The 20,600-nt window shown below is 62.4% G+C and overlaps 2 protein-coding genes across 3 annotated transcripts; one reads left to right on the top strand and one right to left on the bottom strand.

Moving 5' to 3' along the window:
• TMEM59L (transmembrane protein 59 like) lies at positions 1-5,172 on the bottom strand. Its single transcript, XM_075537909.1, has 8 exons — positions 4,264-5,172; positions 3,189-3,333; positions 3,008-3,105; positions 1,677-1,829; positions 1,011-1,113; positions 543-660; positions 328-445; positions 1-146 (listed from the first exon to the last, which is right to left on the bottom strand). Exons 1-8 carry the CDS (start codon positions 4,426-4,428, stop codon positions 18-20), a joined length of 1,029 nt encoding a protein of 342 aa, XP_075394024.1. The 5' UTR covers positions 4,429-5,172; the 3' UTR covers positions 1-17.
• A 5,051-nt stretch (positions 5,173-10,223) lies between these two features.
• Positions 10,224-20,478, top strand: CRLF1 (cytokine receptor like factor 1). Of its 2 annotated transcripts, none has more exons than XM_075549048.1 (9): positions 10,224-10,434; positions 15,072-15,353; positions 15,688-15,817; positions 15,918-16,087; positions 17,074-17,231; positions 17,316-17,484; positions 19,458-19,645; positions 19,785-19,830; positions 20,217-20,478. In XM_075549048.1, the coding sequence occupies exons 1-9, from the start codon at positions 10,320-10,322 to the stop codon at positions 20,228-20,230; spliced, it is 1,272 nt and encodes a 423-aa protein (XP_075405163.1). In that variant the 5' UTR covers positions 10,224-10,319; the 3' UTR covers positions 20,231-20,478. The 2 variants fall into 2 exon arrangements, with proteins under 2 accessions (XP_075405163.1, XP_075405162.1); XM_075549047.1 differs by having other exon boundaries at positions 19,780-19,830.
• Positions 20,479-20,600: the final 122 nt, after the last annotated feature.

The following is a 20,600-nucleotide window of genomic DNA, read 5'->3' as shown; positions in this document are numbered from 1 at the left end:
CTCAGTCGGCCAAGGGCCTACAGCTTGGTGAGGTCCAGCTTCAGCTGGTAAGGGGGCGGGCTGTCCTCACAGGGGTGCGACGACTGCGGGTACAGGGCCCAGTCTGGCTCAATCAGAAAGCCCTTGTGCTGCTCCAGAGTCAGAGGCTGTGGCGGCGGGGGATGGAATGAGGGGGCCTGTGGAGAGCCACCCCCTACCCTGGCCAGGCCCCTTCCCACCCTTGACCACCTGCCACCCCAATGGGAGATGTTATGTGACAACCCAGGGGGCTCCGGGTGAAAGGAGCAGTTATGTATCCCCCTCCCCTCAACATAAGGCCCCACCCACCTGGAACTTGAGGTGCTGGCCAGGTGCGGTCACCAAGGTGGAGCAGCTCAGCCACAGCATCGCCAGCACAGACAGGAAGAGGCAGCAGGCCAGGATCCACCTGGGGAGCCCCGAGCGCCTGCCCGGCCCATAGGCACTGCTAAGTGGCCCTGGCCAGAGCCATCCACACTCCGCCAGTCCCCCTCCCAGCCTTCCACCAGGGTCATGCCACCCACCGGGACATGCAGCTGAGGAAGTCGTTGTCCTGGGCCTCTTCAGACTCCACCTTGACTTTGCTGCTGGTCCTGACTCGGATCTTGGCCTTCTTCACCTTGTCCAAGGGGCCTACCGGGTCTGAAGGACAGTAATCACTGCTCCATGGCTTCCAGGCTGCCCCTGGGAGGCCTTGCCAGCCATGCAGTGAAGAAAGTGGGCCAGGGCTCAGGGAAAGAGGGTCCTAAGTCTAGAGGTATGGAGGTCAGAAGTCTGGGAGGCAGGACTTAGGGTCCTAGGAGATGGATGATGGAACCCTGGGAAACGATGGGCCACAGAATTGTAGGAATTGGACCACAGAACTCTGGGAGATGGAAGGTGTCACTCCAGGAGTTGAGACTTGGAGAGGCCAGACCTAATGTCTTGGTAGGTGAAGAGGACTCCTGGGGCAGTGGGACTTCCAGGAGAAACCCTGCTGAGCCAGACCTTACCCACATGCACCTCCAGGGCCTCAGGGTGGGATCCTCGCCATGTCACTTCCACTCGCTGCAGATGCGACCCCTCCGGCATGGGGCTCTCCACCACCGGCTGTGTCTGGGCCAGACACAAGAAAGCAGGAGGCCCAGGGGAAGGACAGCATTTTGGTCCCAGTGGGGGCCCTTAAAAGCCTCCCTGGGTCACAAGGGCCCACACCAGCTATCACCTGGCTCTGCTGGCAGGGAGGGAGGGCGCCCTCCTACATGGCTGGGCTAAGATGTCTGGGCTGGAGGCCCTGAAGGTTGCTGTGGACACCTTGCTTTTCTTTACCTTCACCTCCCAGTTCCAGAAGGAGTTGAGGCAATAGTACCACAGAGATGGGCTCAAAGGTGCCCACAAACCTGGCTAGGGCCCATCAGGATAAGCCCAGCCCAGTTGCCTGCCCCCAGAGGGTTGTCATCTGGTGTCTTGGGCATCCACCCTGGGAATGACACTTCCTCAAGGAAAAGCAGGGCCCAAGAGAGGAGTGGATCCTGAGCCCTGGATCAAGCGATGCCTGAAGCTAGATCAGCCATGACCTGTGCATTCCATGAGGCAGGAGACAATGCATCACCCCTTCCACCCCTTCCTCCCCAGACCAGCCACCTCCTGCTCTGGGGCACCCTCTCCAGAGCCCTCACCTGGAACACCACCACCTTCCCGTTGTCTGTCTGCAGGTAGTATGTCCAGGTGGAGGACACCAAGCCCTGGGCCGAGTTGACAAAGTCATTGCAGAGGGTGGAGAACAGATCCAGGAGCGAGAGGGTCCCACTCGGCGCTTCCAGGACCTTTCTCTAGCAACGGGAAGGCCCAAAGCATGGAAGCGTCACCAAGGTAGGCTTTTAAACAATCAATGGGGGACCGGACAGAGGGGGAGGGGCTGTGAGAAGTCATGGTCATCTCGAGTGTGGCTAAGTGGTTTGGGGGAACAGAGCATCACATAAGGAACACAAGCTTTGGCATTGCATTCCGCTTGCTGTTTTCCCTTGAAGAAATGGATTGCCCTCTCTGAGCCCTGAGATGGGAATGTTTCTCTCCCCTCTTGGGGACACGATGAGACTGCAGCCAGGCAATGTTTGCCAGGAGCCTGGAGAGGCGCACATGCTTAATGCACAGTAGCTGCTGCTGTTAGACTCTTGCCAGCCATCGCAGATGGGGCGGCGGGGGAGAGGGGAGGAACTTGCTGAGCAGTCTGTGGGTCTCTGGTTGCACCCAGTGGCTTTCTGAGCTTCGGGTTGCTCATCAGTAAAGCGGGGAGCTTGTCCTTGGATGTATCCTAGACTCACACACAGATTACAACAGGTGGGTAATGTTTTCCCCCAGAGCCGGAGAGGGGGCACTTGGGAGGCTGCTCCCCACAAATCAGATTCCCATGGCCACCAGTCATCGGGAAGCGCCCTCAGGCAGTGCAAACGCGTTGCATGGAGTCCATTCTCACAGCGAGCCTATAGGGCGAATTAGAACTTCCCCGGTGAACTGCCGAGGCTATAGTCTTTATGGGAGTAGAAAGCCCCGTCTTTCTCTTGAGAGCTGCTGATGGTTTTGAACACATCCCAGCTGGTAACCACCTCGCCACCGGGGCTCCTGTCTAGTACACAACAGGCGCCCATAAAGCCAGCTCTGACGATGCTGAGAGCAAGCCCAGGGTTGGGTTCTAAGTAGGCCACTGTGAGTTCAAGTCCTGCCTCTGTCTGACCCCAGCCTCACGATCCCAAGTCACTGCTCCGGGACAACACATACCCAAAGTCTCTGGTGAAGGGCGCATTTGGGGACAGGCTCCACGCAGACCTTGAGAAGCAATTTACTTCTGTAGTGAGTTGGTAGGGAGGAGTGATAGCAAAGCATCTTCCCATGTCACAGAGGTGACATCACTCAAAGGGGTCACCCGCAGCCTAAGACACTCTGGATAAAGGAAGTGGGGCAGGGGAGGGACCGGGGCAGAGGGGGTGAAGGAGTAAATGGGGGCACCCACCTTTCGCTCAGGCTCGGGCTCGGGCTCCGGAGGCTGGCTCCAGCACCCCTCACTGCAGGCGTGTTGCTCCGGTTCCTTCACGTAGGCCTCCACACATGCTATGGGTGGGAAAGGGGCAGGTGGCAGAGAAACAACTCTTGCAGGTCCCCTGGCCCTCCCACCACACCTGGCCAGCCCTCACCTGCTTCACACTCAGCCTGGGTGGCGTTGGGCTTGGAGCTCCGGGCCACGAAGCGGCAGATGGAAAAGAGACGGCAGCCCCGCTCGCAGGCGCTGATGAGGACTGCCCTGTCGTAGGGCGACTCCGAGGGGCTCTCAGGCCCCGCCTGAGATAGGGGGTGGGGGAGAACGGCTTAGGCCTTGGGGAGGGGTGAAGTGCTTGGAGGAGGGGAGCCACAGACTTAGGGGGAGGAGTCAGAGAGAAGGTCCACCACCCTGGAAAATGTGGGATGCGCTTGGGGAGGCAGAAGGATATGCACTATGCAGGGAGATGTGAGTGAATGACGGACAGATTGGGTACTCAGTTTAGGAAGCATGAACAGAAATACGCTAAGATCAAGAAACAGGAGCCCTGGTGGCATAGTGGGTTATACATTAGTCTGCTAAGTACAAGGTCAGCAGTTCAAATGCATCTGCCACTGTGAGAACGGAATCTATGCCCTCAAGGATTCACAGTTGAGAAAACCCTCCAGAGAGGGGTTGTTTTTGTTTTTTTAGGGTCTCCGAAGGAGGGGCACGGGAGCTCCCGGACCTGGAGACGGCCAGGGGAGAGGGATGAGATGAATCGTGCTAGTAGCTGGGGAGAGGATGCAGCTGGGGCGGAGGAGGAGGAGGAGGGGTGCGCAGAGGGTCCTTGCGCAGTAGCTGTCCTGGGCAGCGAGGGAGGTGACAGCTGGCGCCTCCAACCCCCCCCCACCCTCACCCTGCTCCCAAGGAAACGCCTCTAACCCCCTGCCTCTCCCCCACCATGGGGACCTTCAACTGCGGCCAGACCTCATGGGAGGGACCCATTGACCCTAAAAATCTTCACCATCCCTCACGCGCCCGTGGGGCGACCCCAACCGTCCACACCGTGGGAGGGCCCCTATATCCGCCCCGCCCTGCCCCCTTCCCAAGCCTAGACCTCATCGCCCTGCCCCCTTCCCAAGCCTAGACCACATTCGCCCCCATTGGAGAAATGTCTTCCCTGACCCCTTCCTCACAGCAAAGACCTCGGAGGAACCCGGGTCTCCAGGCCGGCGCCTCATGCGTATCACCTGCGAGGGTCGAAGGCCCGGGTCGCGGTCCCGGTCGCGGCACCGCAGCTGGCAGCTCTGCGTGTCCCCGAGCTGCGGGGCAAAGGGGTCGCGGGGCAAGGGTGTGGGGGCAGTAGCCGGCGGCATCAGCAGCAGCAGCAGCGGCAACAACGCAGCGGTCGCCATGGCCGCAGGCGCGGGGTCCGGGGCGCGTCGCCGAGGATGCAGCGGCAACGGGGACCGGGCGCTGACGTCACCGAGCGAGGCAGCCTGGGAAGGGGGATGGGGGGATGCGGAGAATGGGCGGGGGAGCGCGCTGCGGCACCCTCGGGGTGCGGGCTGGGGGAGCGCGTGACCCAGGGCAGGTGGATCTGGTTCACGGTCCGTCTGACCCCTCTGGGCCCGGGGAGGGGGGATCCCGTGACATCTTCTGCTACCCAGTGAGGATGATGCGGGAGGCCGGGGGGGGGGGGGCAGGGAGGGCCTGGAGGAGGCCACCTTTGAGCGGCCACGCAGATAGCGAGGGAAAAATCTAGCAAGCAGAGGGCTCAAAGGCGCTCCTTGTCGTCGGAAGAAAGGACTGGCAGCTGGAACCAGTCAGGGGAAGGGGAGGGCAGGGCCGCAGGAGGGGCTGCGGGAGGTCTGCGCAAGCAGCGCAGCCGGGCTCCTCCAGGAAGCCCTCGCGGCAGAGGCGCATGGTGTGTGGGTGGGAGCATCCATCCCCCAGCCCGGGACGGACACAGGAGTGATACAGAGGGAGGGGTGGCAGCGAAATATTCTCTCGGGGAGAAATTGGGGTGCACAGGGAGAGGGCAGGCTCCCCGAACTGTCACAGCCCACGGTCGAAGCCCTCCCTGGCCGTGAGGGTGGCTCGCGCTTCCTCGCGGTCACTCACCGGACTGCGTGCGTCCCTGGAAAGCTGGGTCCCCGGCCAAGAAGCCCCCTCCCACCTATCCCGACGCTCCTGGCGCAGGTGCCTAGCGAGGAGGCAGTGTCGCGCCGCCGCCGCCAGCGCGTCTCAGACGACGCCCCGCCCCCGCAGACACGGCGGCAGCCACGCGGGGTCGGCGGGTCAGGGGGCGCCGCAGGTTCCGGCTGGGGAGGAGGGGACCCGGAGGGCTGGCGCGCCCCCTCTCCCGGCCGGCCGCCGCGCTTTCATCTGCGAGGCCCGGGCCGGCCCCCACGTGGCTTAATCAGGCGCGGCTGTTCCTGGCGGACCCCGAACATCTGGATGCAGGCGCGGCCCCTCCCCCGGCCCGCCCCTCCCGGGCGGAGGCCGGCGCGACCCCGGAGCCAGGGCCTCGGGGCCGCGGCTTGCCAGCGGACCGGGCCACCCCGCGGCCAGTTCGCCGCGCGCCGGTCCCGCGCCCTCGGGAATGGTCCTGTTCCCCATGTCACAGGTGGGAAACCGGGGTCCCCGGCCCCTCGCAGAGCTGAGGCTTGGAGGCCACACACACTTGCCGTTTCCAGGGTCCCGCGCACTCGAGCGTTCGCTGATCACTACTGTCATCCCATCCCATCCATCCTTCCATCCCAAACAACGCATTTCCAGCTTAATATGCTTTAGCAACACTTCGATAAGGTAGCTACTGGAAGCGTTGCCCAGTTTACAGATGAGGAAACTGAGGCTGAGAGAAGCGAAGGGGGCCAACCCAGGTAGCAAGAGAGCGAGAGAAGCAGAGGCCGGGAGAGCCGCTCCGAGGGGCGTCTGGCGTCGGCGGCCGTTAGTGGAAAGCTCCACTTTGGAGAGGAACACCCAGCCACTTCCTTTTGCAGAAGGAGAAACTGAGGTTGGGGTGGGTGGGCTACTGGCCCAAGAGGAGGACGGAGAGGATTTCATTGTCGTCGCCCCCACCCCTTTTCCGCTCCGTGAAGCCGCAGGGGCGGGAGGGAGCGGAAGGAGGACTTGACCTCGGCCCCCCAGGTGAGCCCCCGCGCCCCTCCTGCTGTTCCCGAGGGAGCGGGTCCAGGTGAGGGGCGGGTGGGCCGCCGGGCGGCCGGGGTCGGATTTCAGGAAATCCGGCGACATTCCTTCGGGGCTTAAGAGGGAAAGTTGACTCGGCGCCGCCCCTCTCCCCCCACTTCCTACCCCCCGGGGCGGCCCAGCCCGGGGGCGGCAAGCGGGAGGGGGGCTCTGCGGCCGCTGGGTGTGAATCAGCGGCGGCCGTGGCGTCCGGGAAGCAGCGGCCGAGGTCAGGGCGAGCTGCGGACAAGCGCCCTTTGTCCCTTGCCGCCCTCACCACGACCCCGCTGACCCCCACCCCTAAGCCTGCACAAGGCAGGGGAGGAGGCGCGGCACCGCGGCGCCGGCGGTTGCTGGGTGTAGGGGGGAAGGGCGGCAGTAGCTATTCTCCCCCACCCAAAACGCAGCCGGGCCTCGAAGAACCCAGACTCCGAGATGCTCCAAGGTGCAAAGGGCCTGGGAATCCAGGTCTTCTCCATTGGTGCTCCCTGTCCAGCCAGGGTCCGCTGAGGATGCTTCCTGCTCTCCCAAGAACACACCCTCTCATACTGCAAAAACAACCCACTTCAAATTCATTGCCATCTAGTTGATTCCAACCCATTGCCACTCTACATGGCAGGACACCCTGTGGGTGTCCCAGACTAATGCTTTATGGGCGTAGGAAGCTTCATCTTTTTCCCAGGAATAGGCTGGTGGTTTTGAACTGCTGACCTGGCAGGTCACCACTGCCCTACCAAGGTTCCTTTCCTGCTTGGAGGCTGGTGGGCAGGGATCTGAATGTTTGAGCTTAGGGTGCCTCAGGGTTCCAAGCTCTGCCTCAGAGGTGTGAAAGAATTACATTTAGGACCTACACTGACCCCTACTTCTGAAGTTCATCTCTAGGCCTAGGGATCTGTAGCCTGGACCCCCACTTACAGGGCACCCCCAAGGCCCAGGCCCCCAGGTCCTCACCTGACACCTTCCTGGTAGTATGGGCCTGGAAGTCATCTTCACCTGAGGGGCCTAGGTTCAGGTTCCGGTACCCTGGGAGCCCCTGCCCTCTCCCTACCACTGCCCTCTCCCTAGCCTAAAACTCCCCTTGGCACCCTGTAAAAAAAGTCAGCACCCCTAATCTCAACTCCTCACTCAGAGGTGACCTTTAGGTGGAGGGGACCCCTCAGTCCATGTGGCTGGCTCCCTGAGGAGAACAGCAACCCCTCCCCCTTCCATCTGCCCCTTAGAACATTCCCAGCCACTCTCAAGAACTTGGGTCAATATTTGCCGGAAGTTTCTCAAAGCCCTTAAAGGAGGTAGGACTAGGAAGAACTTAAGTCCCTGGGGGCACCCAGGGTAGGAAAGAATGCAACTGGGAGTTGACCCTCTTTTCCTCAAGTCAGTCACCCAGGGGGGCACCCCAGAAGGCAGGACTGGGCAGCATCTCAAACTCCAATTGTCTTCTGTGTGTAAGAATCATAAAAATCAGAGAGGGCTGGCTGCTGGCTTAGGTCACACAGCTTGCCTGGTGTGGGGCCTGGCTGAGACCCTGGGAAGCATGCTCTGAGGGAGGCTTCTTGCTCCTGGGATGGGGTGGGGCTGAAAATTACTCTGTCTTTTAAAATGGCCTAAACTTTAGTGTGGCCCACACTGAAAGGGCATTGATGAGACTCCCACCTAAAGAAAGAAATGTGCAAGAGAAAAGAGAGCCCTGGAGGAGTCCAAGGACAATAGAACAAGGGGAAGGGAGTAGGCAGGTGGCTGGGAGGTGACTTTTGAGCTGTGAGATTATGAGGGCCAGAAGACTTGGGGGAGATCCCCACGAGGAACCCTCGAATGTGCTGCACAGCTGTAATGAGCCTGGACCAGAGCAAACCAGAGGAGGGGGCAGAGGAGGGAGAGGGCACCGGGAGAGATGCCAGGGTTTGCTTCTTTGACAAGCTTCCTCAGAGGTCTGCAGAAGCTGGGAGGAGGCTGGGCAAGGTCCAGGAGAGCGCCAGTGGGGCCTGGATGCAGCCGTGGAGAGAAGCAGCGGGCAGATGCTCTGAATCGGGATAGATTTTGGAATCAGAGCCAGCAGGATCTGCTGATGGATTGGACGTAGGGGGATGAGAGAAGGAGAGTGTAGTCACGCTCGCCTCCAGGTCCCCACTTGAAGCACCTGGGTGTACGGGGAACCCTTCCTCAGGACGGGAGTAACTGGAGGAGACGTGTGGAGTTGTGCTGAAGTCCTCCAAGCAAGAACTCCATCTTCACTCCCCTCCTCCTCAGAGCCCTTGAAAGGAAAGTGGTGAGCCTGCAGGGATTAGAACACGCCGGAAGTGCAAGTCCAGCTGCCACCTCCATTTAATCCTATGGATCACCTGGCAGGTGGGCTTTGGGCCCCCTTTTTCCTAAGGAGCAAACTGAGGCCCTGGGGCCAGCTCACCCCTGGAGCAGTCCAGTGGGCTGTGCTAGTGCCCTTCCCATGAATCATCCCACTGAAACATACCAGGCTGGCTCAAGGTGCAGAGGGGAAAGCTGAGGCCAAAGGGGGCTGGGTTGCCCCCTTTCCAACTTTTTTCTTCCCCACAGCCCTATACCGGTTCTCCATGGCTGACATAGCACCCCCAACCCCTAAGTTCCTGTTAAAATTTTTTTGTATGGGGTCTGAACTGGCGAATTGTGACCTCCCTTCCACTGCCCCCACACTCAGATGCTTGGATGTACAAGCAGGAAGGGGGTGTGGGTAAGGGGTCTCAGCCTCTAGTCTAACACAACCCTGAGAGGTGCCATGGCCCCTACACTCACGGAGCTGAGGTTCCGGCTGCGACCAAACCCGTGGCTGAGGCGCCCACCAGCCGACTCCTGGGAGAAAGGCTCATTCCAGGCGCCCCCTCCGCTGTGGCCTCTAGGCTCCAAGCCCGGGAACCCTTTATTCGTGGGCGCTCTGATCGGGTGGGGACCAACGGGAGCGGGGATGAGGCGCCCAGGACGGGAGGGGTCCCGAAACCCGAGCAGTGGCCAAAAATAATAGTGCTCAGAAAGATCCCTTCGCAAAAAGCAAGCAAACTATGTGTCGCTCCGGGCGGCTGCGCTCGTTACCTGGAGTCGGCGGGCGGTGTCCGCCCCAGCGATTACTCACCGCGTGGCGCACCCCACCCGCGGGCCGCTGAGCGGATTTTTCCGCGGGAGGGGTGGTGTCAAGGAGTCGGGGGGGTGGGCTCTCCTCCCAAGAACCCTTCCCAGTGCAGGCGCTGATGCAGTGCTCCCCCCGCCCCAGCGCAGGCCCTGGTCCTGCTCCCACGGGGGCGCACACGGGAGCCTTCTTCCAAGGATCCTCAGCCGGGTCCAGCGGGGAGGCAGCCGTCCCCTGGCGCGGGCCGGGACTCGGTGCCTTTCTACTCCCGGTCTTCCCTCCAGCAGAGCCCTGGCCCGGGCTGCGCGCGGAGGAGCGCGGGAGGCGGGATGAGTGGGAAGGGCGGGGGCGTTGGGCCCAGGCCGGTGAGACCCTTGCGCAGGGCGCGGGGTGGGGGGCGCCTTCATGGCCCCGAGGGAGAAGGGGGGCTGGAGAAGGGGGAGGCGGGGCGCAGAGACCGCTCAGTGGGGGGGCGGGGCCAGGGCTGGGGTGGGGGCCGGAGAGGAGGTTTGGGCTGCGAGCGGAGAAGAGGTGTGGGCTGCAATGGGAGGCCGCGGGGACCCTGAGGGGCACCGAGTTCTGCGCAGGGTGTGAGGCGGTGGACGGTACATGGAAACGCGGTTGGGGTGCCGGGTCCTACACTGGGAGTAGGGGGCCTGGAGTTGGCGTGGTAGCGAGGAAGGTCCGGGACCGGTAGGGATGGGGTGGGGGGCTCTGGGCCGCAGGCTGGGGCACGCGCGGGGTGCGGCGGGGCGGCAGCGGCGGGTGGGGCGCAAAGTGCCCGCGGGCGGGCGGGCAGCGGCGCGGAGGCCGGTGCGGGGCCGCCCCCCAGCCCCCCCGGGGCCGGGCGGGCCGGGGGCGGGGCCGGGCGGGGCCAGAGGCGCATTAGCGCCTTGTCAATTCGGCTGCTCAGACTTGCTTCGGCCTCCGCACCCGCGCCCAGCGACGTGCGGGCAGCCGGGTCAGTACCCTCCTGCGCCTCGCGCCACCGCCGACCGCCGCGGCCCAGGCAGCGCCGGCCCCATGCCCGCCGGCCGCCCCGGCCCCGCCGCCCAATCCGCGCGGCGGCCGCCGCCGCTGCTACTGCCCCTGCTGCTGCTCTGTGTCCTCGGGGCACAGCGAGCCGGAGCGAGAGCCCGTGAGTACACGGTGCCCCTCTCCACCCTCCCACCGGTCCGGGAGCGGGCGCCCTGGGGGCAAACGGGAGGAGGGGGTGTGAGCGCCACCTGGACGGTCGGGAACAAAGGAAGGCGCCCCCAGCGCGGCCCTCGGGGCGCCCTCACCTGCGGGGCGCACGGCGCCGCAGGCTTCTTGCCCAAGGGTCTGGCTTCCGCGCCTGAGACCTCCTTACCTGGGACGTCCGGCCCTGGGCGCTCGGCCAGGCCTCGGGCGTGGGGGGGACCGCGGCCTGGGACCCTCTGCATGTCCGGACGCGGTGAGCGCACGCGTCTGCAGACCCGAGGCAGCCGGGACCCCGGGCGCCACTCCCGAGCGGGGGCGCACGCGGTTGGCGCGCTGGGTGCGGGCTCCGATCAGCCCCCCCGGGCAGAGGGATGAGCCCCGCGGGGAGGGCGGGGCGGGAGGGGGCCCCCGCTCTGGCCGCCTGGCGCGCGGCCCAGGGTCCCCGGGGACGCGCCTCTCCGCGGGCCGGCGCCGCCGCCCTCCCCGTGCGGGACCTCGCGCGCGGGGGTTCGCGGAGTCCCAGCCACCGGTGGCTCTCTGAATCGTTCCTGGCCTGGCAGCGCCAGACTGGGACCTTTCAGCGGGAGAAATCTTTGTGAGTGAGTGGGAGCCAGCGAGTCCGGGCACCGCGGTCCCAGGCTGGGGGAGGGGGTGATCCATCGGGCACCCACAGCCAGGCAACCGGAGACCCTCCCCTGCCCTGCGGTGGCTCCGAGCTCTGGCCTGCCGGCACTTAGGCCGCCCACCCGATGCGCGCACACAACACTCCCCGCCAGGACCGCGTCTCCACAGCCAGACCCTCTCCCGGACACACCCAGAGACACAAAGACTCACCCGGGCTTATGCCCGTCACCCTCCGCCTCCGAGGCGCATACACTGCGTCCCAGATGCACATTCGCACGACATTCCTTCCCTGGCACACACACTCTCGTGGCCACACCAGCTCATTACTCAGGCAGGCAACGAGGGCAAAATTCTGGCACAGCCGGCCTCGACCTTCCCGACCCCTTCCATACACCCATCCAGGCTCGCAGGCCACCCCGGGCAGCACCGAGCTGCTCCCATGCTTCCTCCAGAAAAAAAGGCACCTCTTGGGGTCGTTTGCTGAAAGCTGGGCTCAGGCGCCTAGACATGGAAAGGTTTTGCTAGGGGGCCTTGGCTGGGCAGTAGGCAGCGCCTCTGGGTGCCCCCATAGGACCAGGCTTTGTTTCCAGCCCATGGAACAGCAGGCGAAGTTAGAGGGGAGGTTGTTGCACCAGTGTTTATTTTGTGTATGTGTGTTTTTCCTTTAAGGGGGAAGAAATTAAATAAAAGATTCTCACACCTCAGCAATATGTTTTTACTTACGGTGTGTCTTAGCACCTGATCAGCAGACGGGTGGGTCGTAAAGTTTGTGCAGGTAACAGCAGGAGGGAGACGGGGATCCCCATAGGGACCCTGGGAGGGAGGCTGCCGGCCCTCCTGCCCTCCCCGCTCCCTAGCAGGCAATCTCACACTTTTCCCTTTTAAAACACATGGCGCTCCTTTTTAATAACGCGGTGGCTCCAGATTGGGAAAGGGGGAAGAAAAAAAAACACTTTTAAAGGCCCCAGCTCTGCAGGAAAGGCGGGGAGGCAGGGAGTGAAGGGGAGGGGAGCCCTCAAAAGCCCAGTCCTGGGATCTGCTGTGGGGAGCCCTTGAGAAGGCCCCCCAAACCTGGTCATGGGCCCCCAGCCTCAGTGGGCTCTTCCCAGCTGCTATGCCTGGCCTGGACTGTGGTGCATCAAGGTCCGGACCCCCAACCCATTGTTTGGGGAGGTCTGGAGGGAATGGGGAGGCAGCTTCTGCCTGAGGACACCAGAGATGGGAGGGGCTGTAATCCCCTGCCCCCCAGCCACTGGAGAGCTCCCCTAGCTTGCCTCCCTACTAGGTATCTGAGAATTCCTCCTCCCTATTTTGTGGAGGACAATCCGGAACAGAGAGGGGCGGCCGCATGCCCAGGTGGTCCAGCCAGTTGGCACCCATGGCCCTGGAGCAGAGGCCTCAATCTGACCTCTCTTGCTGGGCTGGGGGGAGCAGTGGCCTGCCCAGGCCCGCCTGGCCTTGCCCTCTCGCCCTGGCCCCCCGAGGGCAGCTGCAGCTGCTGGCAGGCGGGCCTGGGCAGCCCAGACCAAGCAGGCGTGGTGTGGAGGGGCAGTGCCCTCAGCCAGGACCCCTCTCCTCCAGAGAGAGCCCCCTCCCCAATAGGACACAGTAGTGGGCAGAAAGGAAAGGACAGAGAGGCGTGACCCTCCACTGAGGACTGAGAGGGGGCCTGGGGTCCAGGCAGGCCTGGCCTCCATCCCACCCTGGTGGGGGGGCCCAGGCAGGAAGCGGTGGGTGGGCCGGGCAGAGAAGTTGGCACGCCCGAGTTCATGCCAAAGGAATTCCGAATTAGCGGGCGGCTGGCTGCCTGGGACCTCCAGGGCGGCCCCCTGGCCCCCGCCCCCGGCCGCCCCCGCCTCCCTGGTGCTGGCCGACTCTGCCGGCTCCTTCGCACGGATGCGGAGACCTCCGGCGAGCCCTGGGCCAAGCCCCAAACGCAACTTCGATCCCAGGCTCCAGCAAGACACAGTCTGTGAGCCAAGTTTGCCCCGGAAAATCGTCAGGGCCCATCCCAGGGAGCCTGTCCACCCCACCTCATCCTTTTGGGGCTGGCACTGGGAGCCGGCAGGCAGTTGGGGGCTTGGGGCGGCCAGCTTGCTGGCTGGCTCTGGGCTGCTGACTGCAGTCCTGGCCCTCTTGCAGTCCCTTCTTAGCATTGGCTGCCTGGAGAGCCTTTTAGAATGTAAATCCGGCCTCCTCCTTCCCTTGCTTAGAGCCCTCCACTAACTCTTCAGTGCCCTCCAAATAAAACCAGGGGCCCCGCGGGGCCCTGAGCTGGCTGATCTCCCTGACCCAATCAATCACTGTGCCTGCTTGCCCCAGGCCCTTTGCACTTGCTGCCACACTTGGCCTCTGGCCTCCTTTGTCTCTAGCCAGGGCTCCCTTAGCCCTGCTTTGCCTCTCCCTAACACTTAGTCATTTGTGTTCTTTTTTCTTCCTGTGCCTCTTTCTGGATCCAAGCCCCCTGCAAGGGTGGAATTTTGTATGTCTCCTTTGTTACTGTGCCCCAGCACCTGGCCCACTGTAGACCACCATGGACGACCCTTACACCTGATCCGGGTGGAGGAAGGGGGCCCCTTCCCAGAGGCTCCAAGAAATGAAGTCATTAGGCCAAACTTTGATGCAAAGCAGGGGCAGCGAAAGGCAGGTCCTCCTTGCTTTACAGACTCGGACAGTATTTTCACTCTGCTCAAAAGAACCCTTTGTGATGGATACCATGACACTCAGATGGGGAAACTGAGGCTCGACAAGGCATTTGGCGAGTTTGCAGTCCTGGCAAGCATCTGGTCTTGAATTAGACCCACTAGGAAACCGGAGGGGTCTGCGCTTAGGCTATACATCCTTTTCCTCTTCTCTGGGCCTCAGTTTCCCCGGCTGCAAAACGGCTTCCCACTGGAGAAAACGATGAAGCCCTGGGCTGAGTTGATAGCGAGAGCAGAGGCCCCAGTTGTGGGGGTCCCCAACCACCCCACAGCCAGCACTCATCCCAGGCACAACCAAGAAGTCCCTTCTCATCTGACCTGCCCAGTGGCCCTTGGAGACAGACCATTTTTGTTCCCGTTTAGTGGATTAAGATAGGAAAACCAAGTCAAGGCTAAAGGACAACAGGCAGCCCCTTCTTTAGGTGGGCCCTGGGAGGACAGAGCTCCTCACCGCAAGCCACCTTCCGTCTCAGCCGCTGTGTGCGGAAGAAACAGTTCGGTCCCATGGTGCGCCCTCCCTTCATTGCGGTTCTGTCATCCATACAAGGGGCAGGATTGGATGGGGAAACAACGGGGGTCGGTCGAGTCTTAGCACGACACTCAGAGGACAGGAAGTGCTCCAAAAGCACTGCTGCCCAAATGGTTGGCGGTTCGACTCCACCCAGAGCTCCTTGGAAGAAAAGCTTGGAAATCCACTTCTGATCAATCAGCTGCGGCAAACCCTGGGCGCACCCCTCTATTCCGGTACACACGGGGTCACCGTGAGTCGGTGTCAACATTAAGGCAGCGCCATCTCGTGGGATCAGCGTGCTCACTTTTAACCTCACTGAGGAGTGCCCCCAGGGGTTATACAGATGGGTAAGCCCTGGGATCTTAATCAAAAGGTTGGAAGTTCCCAGCCAGTTGCCTCATGGAAGAAAGACCTGAGAATCTGGTTTCATGGGAGTCCCCTGAAAAAAGCACCTGCTCTGTGGGAGCCCCCAGGGTTATCTGAGTGTACCCATCATGTTGCACAAGGCAAGTGTCCTGCCTGTCCGAACAGTGGCTGTCAGAACAGTGCCCCGGTGTCTGGATGTGAGTAGATCAGTGCCCAACTCGGAAAGGACCAGACATTGGTTGAGTCAGACAGACACGGACTTGAATTACAACCTCACTCCTTCAACCCTGGGCTGCTCCATTGACCTAACTGAGCCTAGTTTCCCCATCTGTAAGGACCCAGCATGGTGGCAGATCGCCAGACCTGACCGCCGCTCCTCTCTGACCCCAGACACAGCCGTCATCAGCCCCCAGGACCCCACGCTCCTCATCGGCTCCTCCCTGCAGGCCACCTGCTCTGTGCTCGGGGACCCACCACGGGCCACGGCTGACAGCCTCTACTGGACCCTGAACGGGCGCCGTCTGCCTGCCGACCTGTCCCGAGTTCTCAACGCCTCCACCCTGGCACTGGTCCTGGCCAACCTCAATGGGTCCAGGCAGCAGTCAGGAGACAACCTGGTGTGCCACGCACATGATGGCAGCATCCTGGCTGGCTCCTGCCTCTATGTCGGCTGTAAGTGGGCCCTGCAGACCCCTGGGAACTCTGGAAGGAGTGGCGGTTCCCTCTGGAGAGGGCATGAGTCAGGGGCCTCCTCTAGCCTGGGGGGCGAATGGTGGGTGGGCACTCACACTCCAGTTGGGGTTGAGGGTGGATGAGTTGGCAGGGCTGAACTGAAAGGCAGACGTGCGCTGGTGGAAGCTGGATGGCACGGTAAGTGCTCTGGCCCAAGAATGCCAGCAGGTGACCATGCCAACATCCGTTGGTGCCTATGAGGGTGGGGCCAAGACTGGCCTGCCCCCCACTCCCACTCCTGGCCACGGTCCCCCTCAGCTCTGCCCCCCCTCAGTGCCCCCAGAGAAGCCTTTCAACATCAGTTGCTGGTCCAAGAACATGAAGGACCTGACTTGCCGCTGGACGCCAGGAGCGCCTGGGGACACCTTCCTGCACACCAACTACTCCCTCAAGTACAAACTCAGGTTGGTGTGGCCATATCAGAGCTGGTGTGTCCCCCACCTGGCTGCATGGCCTTGGCCTCTTCAGGAGACCTCAAAGCCCTGCCCACCTGCCCACCCCCAGGTGGTACGGCCAGGACAACACATGTGAGGAGTATCACACTCTGGGGCCACACTCCTGCCACATCCCCAAGGACCTGGCCCTCTTCACGCCCTATGAGATCTGGGTGGAAGCCACCAACCGCCTGGGCTCAGCACGTTCTGACGTGCTCACCCTGGACATCTTGGATGTGGGTGAGGCCCTGGTGCTGCCTGGCCCTCCACAGGGGGAGGGAGCTGCATCCTGGGTGGTGGTGGTGGTGGCAGGCTGATGCTGGTGTCCCCCCATTGGTCTGCATCCTCCCAGGGCAGCCAGGACCCCCCCACCCTTTGGAGAACACCTGGTTGGGCTGCCTCCCTCTCAATGACCCAGGTGTACAGGAGTGGGGGGGGCCCAGGGCGTAGGAAGGGGCGCCCAGGTCGGGAGGCGCCCCAGGAAGCCAAGGCCTGGAGCTAGGGGGTGAGGGCGGGAGGCAGGAAATGGCTGATCTGCGAGCAGAATTGGGCCTAATCTAATTAGGATGTTTCTCAGCCCCAAGCAGGCCTGCGCCTTAACCCTTTCAGCCCCTCGCAGAGGCCTCAGGGGGAGAGGGCAGTGAGCCCCACTGCCCTCCAGGGGCCTCCAGGAAGATCCCTGGGGCCCCTCAGGGCTTACAGGGTCTCCCAGCCTAGCTTCTGCTAACTCACCTCCTTATTCTGCAGTGGGCCAGCCTGAGCATATTCTTGTCACTGTACACTTGGCTGTCTCATGGTGGGTGAGTGGGGGGGGAAAGGCTTTAGTGGCCTCTATAAAATAGGAAGGGGCTGCAGGTGGGTGGGAGTGGGGGCGGGTGACAGCCTGACCTGGCCTCCGGAGCATAATCATCACTTTAACATCACACGGGCCCGTTTCGCCTGGTCACAGTCCCCCAGAGCCTGGATCATGTTTCCCCTTCACAGATGATAACGCTGATAAAGGGTAACATTAATTGAGGGCTCCTGGCTGATGAGTGCTTTCCGGGTTTGGCCCGTGGAATTGACACCTCAGTCCCCAGGGTGCCGGTGGGGGGGGTGAACAGAGGCAGGTCACAGGCAGCTACCTGCCCTGGGCCGCTCTCCTCCAGGCGTGGAACCCAGGCAGCTGGTCTGGGGGCTAGCTGAGTTGAGCACCAGGCGGTGACCCAGTGTGCCCCATCCTGCAGTGACCACAGACCCCCCGCAAGATGTGCATGTGAGCCGAGTCGGGGGCCTGGAGGACCAGCTCAGTGTCCGCTGGGTCTCGCCACCTGCCCTCAAGGACTTCCTATTCCAAGCCAAGTACCAGATCAGATACCGAGTGGAGGATAGCGTGGACTGGAAGGTGCCTACCGAGCCTGCTTGCCCACCCACCTGCCAGCCCACGCAGGCCTCAGCCCCTGCTGCTGACCATGCCCTGCCTGTCCAGGTGGTGGATGACGTCAGCAACCAGACCTCCTGTCGCCTGGCGGGCCTGAAGCCGGGCACCGTGTACTTTGTGCAAGTCCGCTGCAACCCCTTCGGCATCTACGGCTCCAAGAAGGCTGGGATCTGGAGCGAGTGGAGCCACCCCACGGCTGCGTCCACTCCCCGAAGTGGTGAGCACCCTGTCCCTTTAGACCAGGGGGGATTGGAGAGCCAGAGAGGTCCTCATTTCTCTGAAAGCCGGTGGGGAGGGGGTGTCTCAAACTAGTGGTCTCTAAACTGAATGACGGCTTGTCATGAAATCTTTGGTCTGTCGTTAATATATATATTTTTAAACCTACTTCCAGCCATTTCAAAGCAGAATTTTCTAGAAAAGAATTTGTTCTCTAGAAAATTTACCAAGACAGGGGCAGTGTTGCTGTAACATTGTCCCTTGGAGGGTGGGGGAAGGAGAGGTCAGGGGGGGCGGAAGTTCACTCTGTGGCTGTCCCATATCACCTGACCTGTGCAAACACTTGTACCTTCTCTCCTTGGGTCTCTGGTAGTGTAAGTGGTTTGTACTCGATTGCAAACCTAACAGTTGGCAGTTTGAATCCACCCCGCGGCCCTGTGAAAGAAAGGGCTGGCAGTCGACTTCTGTAAAGAGTATAGCCACGCAAACCTGGTGGAGCAGTTTCACTGGGTGACACATGGGGTCACCATGCGTCAGAACCAACTTGACCCCAGTGCCAGAGTGCAAGCAGTTTGGTGACCTCTGCCTCACGGGGAGGCCTGTCAGTGTTCTCTTCCTCTGAAGGGCCTCGGTTTCCCCTTCTGATCAAGCGGAGGGCAGGGAATGGTCTCGGGCCTGGGTCCAGCTGCCCTTGCACCCCTAAGCCTCTGTGGAAGGGGGCGGTCGTGAGCAATGGGATGACATTTATAACAGGACACCTCTGGCCTGGGTTTCCTCATCTGGCTATGAGGACTGGCATCTGTGTGTGAAAGCCTGGGTCCCCTCCTCCCCCCATTTCACTCCAACAAGGGCCTTTTCTCTGAGGGAGGGGCACTGAGGGTCTAAGAGGGTCCGCTGTGCCCCCAGGCCACACTGGGATCTGAGCTCAGTTCCTTGGGAGTCCAGGCCCACCCCCGTGGGCTGATGCGGGAAGCCAAGGCCCATGTAGACTCCAGCGGACTCCCAGCCCCAGCCCGGGCCCCTGCAGGTCGGGGTGGGCGGAGCCGCGCCGGGCGGGGCCTGAGCCTTGGCCTTGCTCGTGCCCAGCACCTGCGATTCTTGCACAGGAGCCAGCAGGCGCTGCGTCCGCGGGGAGGCCCGGGAGGCTGGCGGGGGCGGCGGGGGCCGGGGCCGTGCCAGGGCCTGTCAGCGGGTCCCAGGCGTTATTTATGACGTGAGGCCAATGTCCTTATCCGCCGGCCTGCTTGGGGCTGCCTCTGGCCGGCTGCTGGATGAACGGGGACAGCCTCTCTCCTGGTCCTTCTGCCCCATTTCCCCCGCCCAGTGGCTTGTGCTCCAGGCCCACCTGGGACCAGCTCACTGGTCTTCCCCTCTTCCTGCCTCCTCAGGCTGGCTGTCTCCCTCTTGATCTCTTGCAGTGTCTCTGTCTCCTGCATCTTTGTCTGTTTCTGCCTGGCTCCCTCTGCCCCATTATCCCTCTCTCTCGGGGTCTCCTGTCTTACTGTCCATCTCCCTCTGCTTCTCCGGCTCCCTTTCTCTCGAGTCTCCTCTCTTTCTCTGCCTTTCCCCCGGGGCTGTCCCCTAGCTTGGTCTTGGTCTTACCCTGCCCAGCCTTAGGACCCACCACCTACTTCCTCTGCCCCCATCAGCGCCTCCTGGCTGCGGCCCCTTCCCCAGCTGGCCTTTCTCTCCATCTTTCTCCTGTTCCCTCTCACGTCCACTCTGGTCGCCTCTCGCCGCCCTGCCACTCGCCCCTGGCCTGGGGCCCGCAGGAATCCTGTTCCTGGAGCCGTGGGGGGGCGGCCCGGGGCTCAGCTGGACCGCCCGGGCCGGATTGCCGGAGGACGCGGTCCCGGAGACGCGGGGCGGGAAGCGGCGGCTCCAGCGCGCTGCGCGGGTCGCCGCGCCGGCCCCTCCGCCCCGCGCGCGTCCCCTGCCGGCCGCGCCCGACGCTGCCGCTGCGCCCTTCCGTAGAGCGACCCGGAGCCGGCGGCGGGGCGTGCGAGCCGCGGGGCGGCGAGCCCAGCTCGGGCCCGGTGCGGCGCGAGCTCAAGCAGTTCCTGGGCTGGCTCAAGAAGCACGCGTACTGCTCCAACCTCAGCTTCCGCCTCTACGACCAGTGGCGCGCCTGGATGCAGAAGTCGCACAAGACCCGCAACCAGGTAAGAAGGGAGAGCCCAGCCAGGTGGGAGTGGGGGCCGCCCCCAGGTAGGCCTGACGGGCGCCCGGGAGGGGCGGGGCGGGGGCTGGTGGTCCGCAGCTCCCGCGACACCGACACCGCCGCGTTCCTTCCAAGCACAGGACGAGGGGATCCTGCCCTCGGGCAGACGCGGCGCCGCGGCGAGAGGTAAGGGGGCCGGGCTGGAACTCCTCCCTCTTTAAAATCTTACTCATCAGCACTTAGCACCCAGTTTGCCCCCACCAGCCAGAAGGGGATCTCATGCCGTGACCCCAAGTCCTGGGAGGGAGTGAATGATAACCACGTTGGATGTATTCCTGCCAGAGACTGGGTAGTTAGCAAGTCTGAGTGCCTACTGCATGCCTGCCCTGTGCCAAGCACTTTACACACAGGACACCAGGTGACGCGGGCAGAGTCCCATTTATCAGATGGGGAAATAAAGCTCAGAGAAGGACAGCGCTCTGCCCACCATCACACAGCTGAGAGTGGAGCAGACGCCCATTCCTCTGCGTCTGCTCAGCAGTGCTCAGCCCCTGCTTTCCCTTTACCCACAGGTCCTGCCAGATAAACTCTAGGGTCCTGGCACTGCCATCCCACCCAAGATCCTGGGGGGCCAGGAACATCCATTTTAGCTCTGATGGCCACAACAGCTTGGCCTCTCTGGAGGCCACCAGTGGGGGTGCCCCTGTACGAGGGGTATACAGCCCAGGCTGATAGCCTGAAACTGCCAGGGCTAGGGTGAGGTGGGGTCATGACTCCCCTCGACCCAGGACCCCACCAGAGTCCTTCAAAATAAATGATTTATTTGGATGCTCACTGTGCAGGCGACTTTGAGTCAGGGTGGGGATGGCTGGAGGGGTCCTTATGACCCTTTGGGGCTGGAATCTCTATGCCCAGAGCTTCAGGCTGATGGTCTGGTCTCCGGGATGGAGATTCCT

Source organism: Tenrec ecaudatus, chromosome 1, assembly GCF_050624435.1.
Source record: "Tenrec ecaudatus isolate mTenEca1 chromosome 1, mTenEca1.hap1, whole genome shotgun sequence".
NCBI classification, from domain to species: Eukaryota; Metazoa; Chordata; class Mammalia; order Afrosoricida; family Tenrecidae; genus Tenrec; species Tenrec ecaudatus.
The sequence above is the reverse complement of the archived record's forward strand: the minus strand, read 5'-3'. Positions and strand labels throughout refer to the sequence as shown.

Excerpts from the sequence above, each read along its gene's own strand:
- TMEM59L (XM_075537909.1), bottom strand. The coding sequence starts at position 4,428 with ATGGCGACCGCTGCGTTGTTGCCGCTGCTGCTGCTGCTGATGCCGCCG. Across the intron at positions 1,830-3,007 it reads AGCCCGAGCCTGAGCGAAAG|AGAAAGGTCCTGGAAGCGCC; the intron begins GTGGGTGCCCCC and ends TCCCGTTGCTAG. Across the intron at positions 661-1,010 it reads GGCCCTGGAGGTGCATGTGG|ACCCGGTAGGCCCCTTGGAC; the intron begins GTAAGGTCTGGC and ends ACTGTCCTTCAG.
- CRLF1 (XM_075549047.1), top strand. The coding sequence starts at position 10,320 with ATGCCCGCCGGCCGCCCCGGCCCCGCCGCCCAATCCGCGCGGCGGCCG. Across the intron at positions 17,485-19,457 it reads TGCGTCCACTCCCCGAAGTG|AGCGACCCGGAGCCGGCGGC; the intron begins GTGAGCACCCTG and ends GCCCTTCCGTAG. Across the intron at positions 19,831-20,216 it reads ACGCGGCGCCGCGGCGAGAG|GTCCTGCCAGATAAACTCTA; the intron begins GTAAGGGGGCCG and ends CTTTACCCACAG.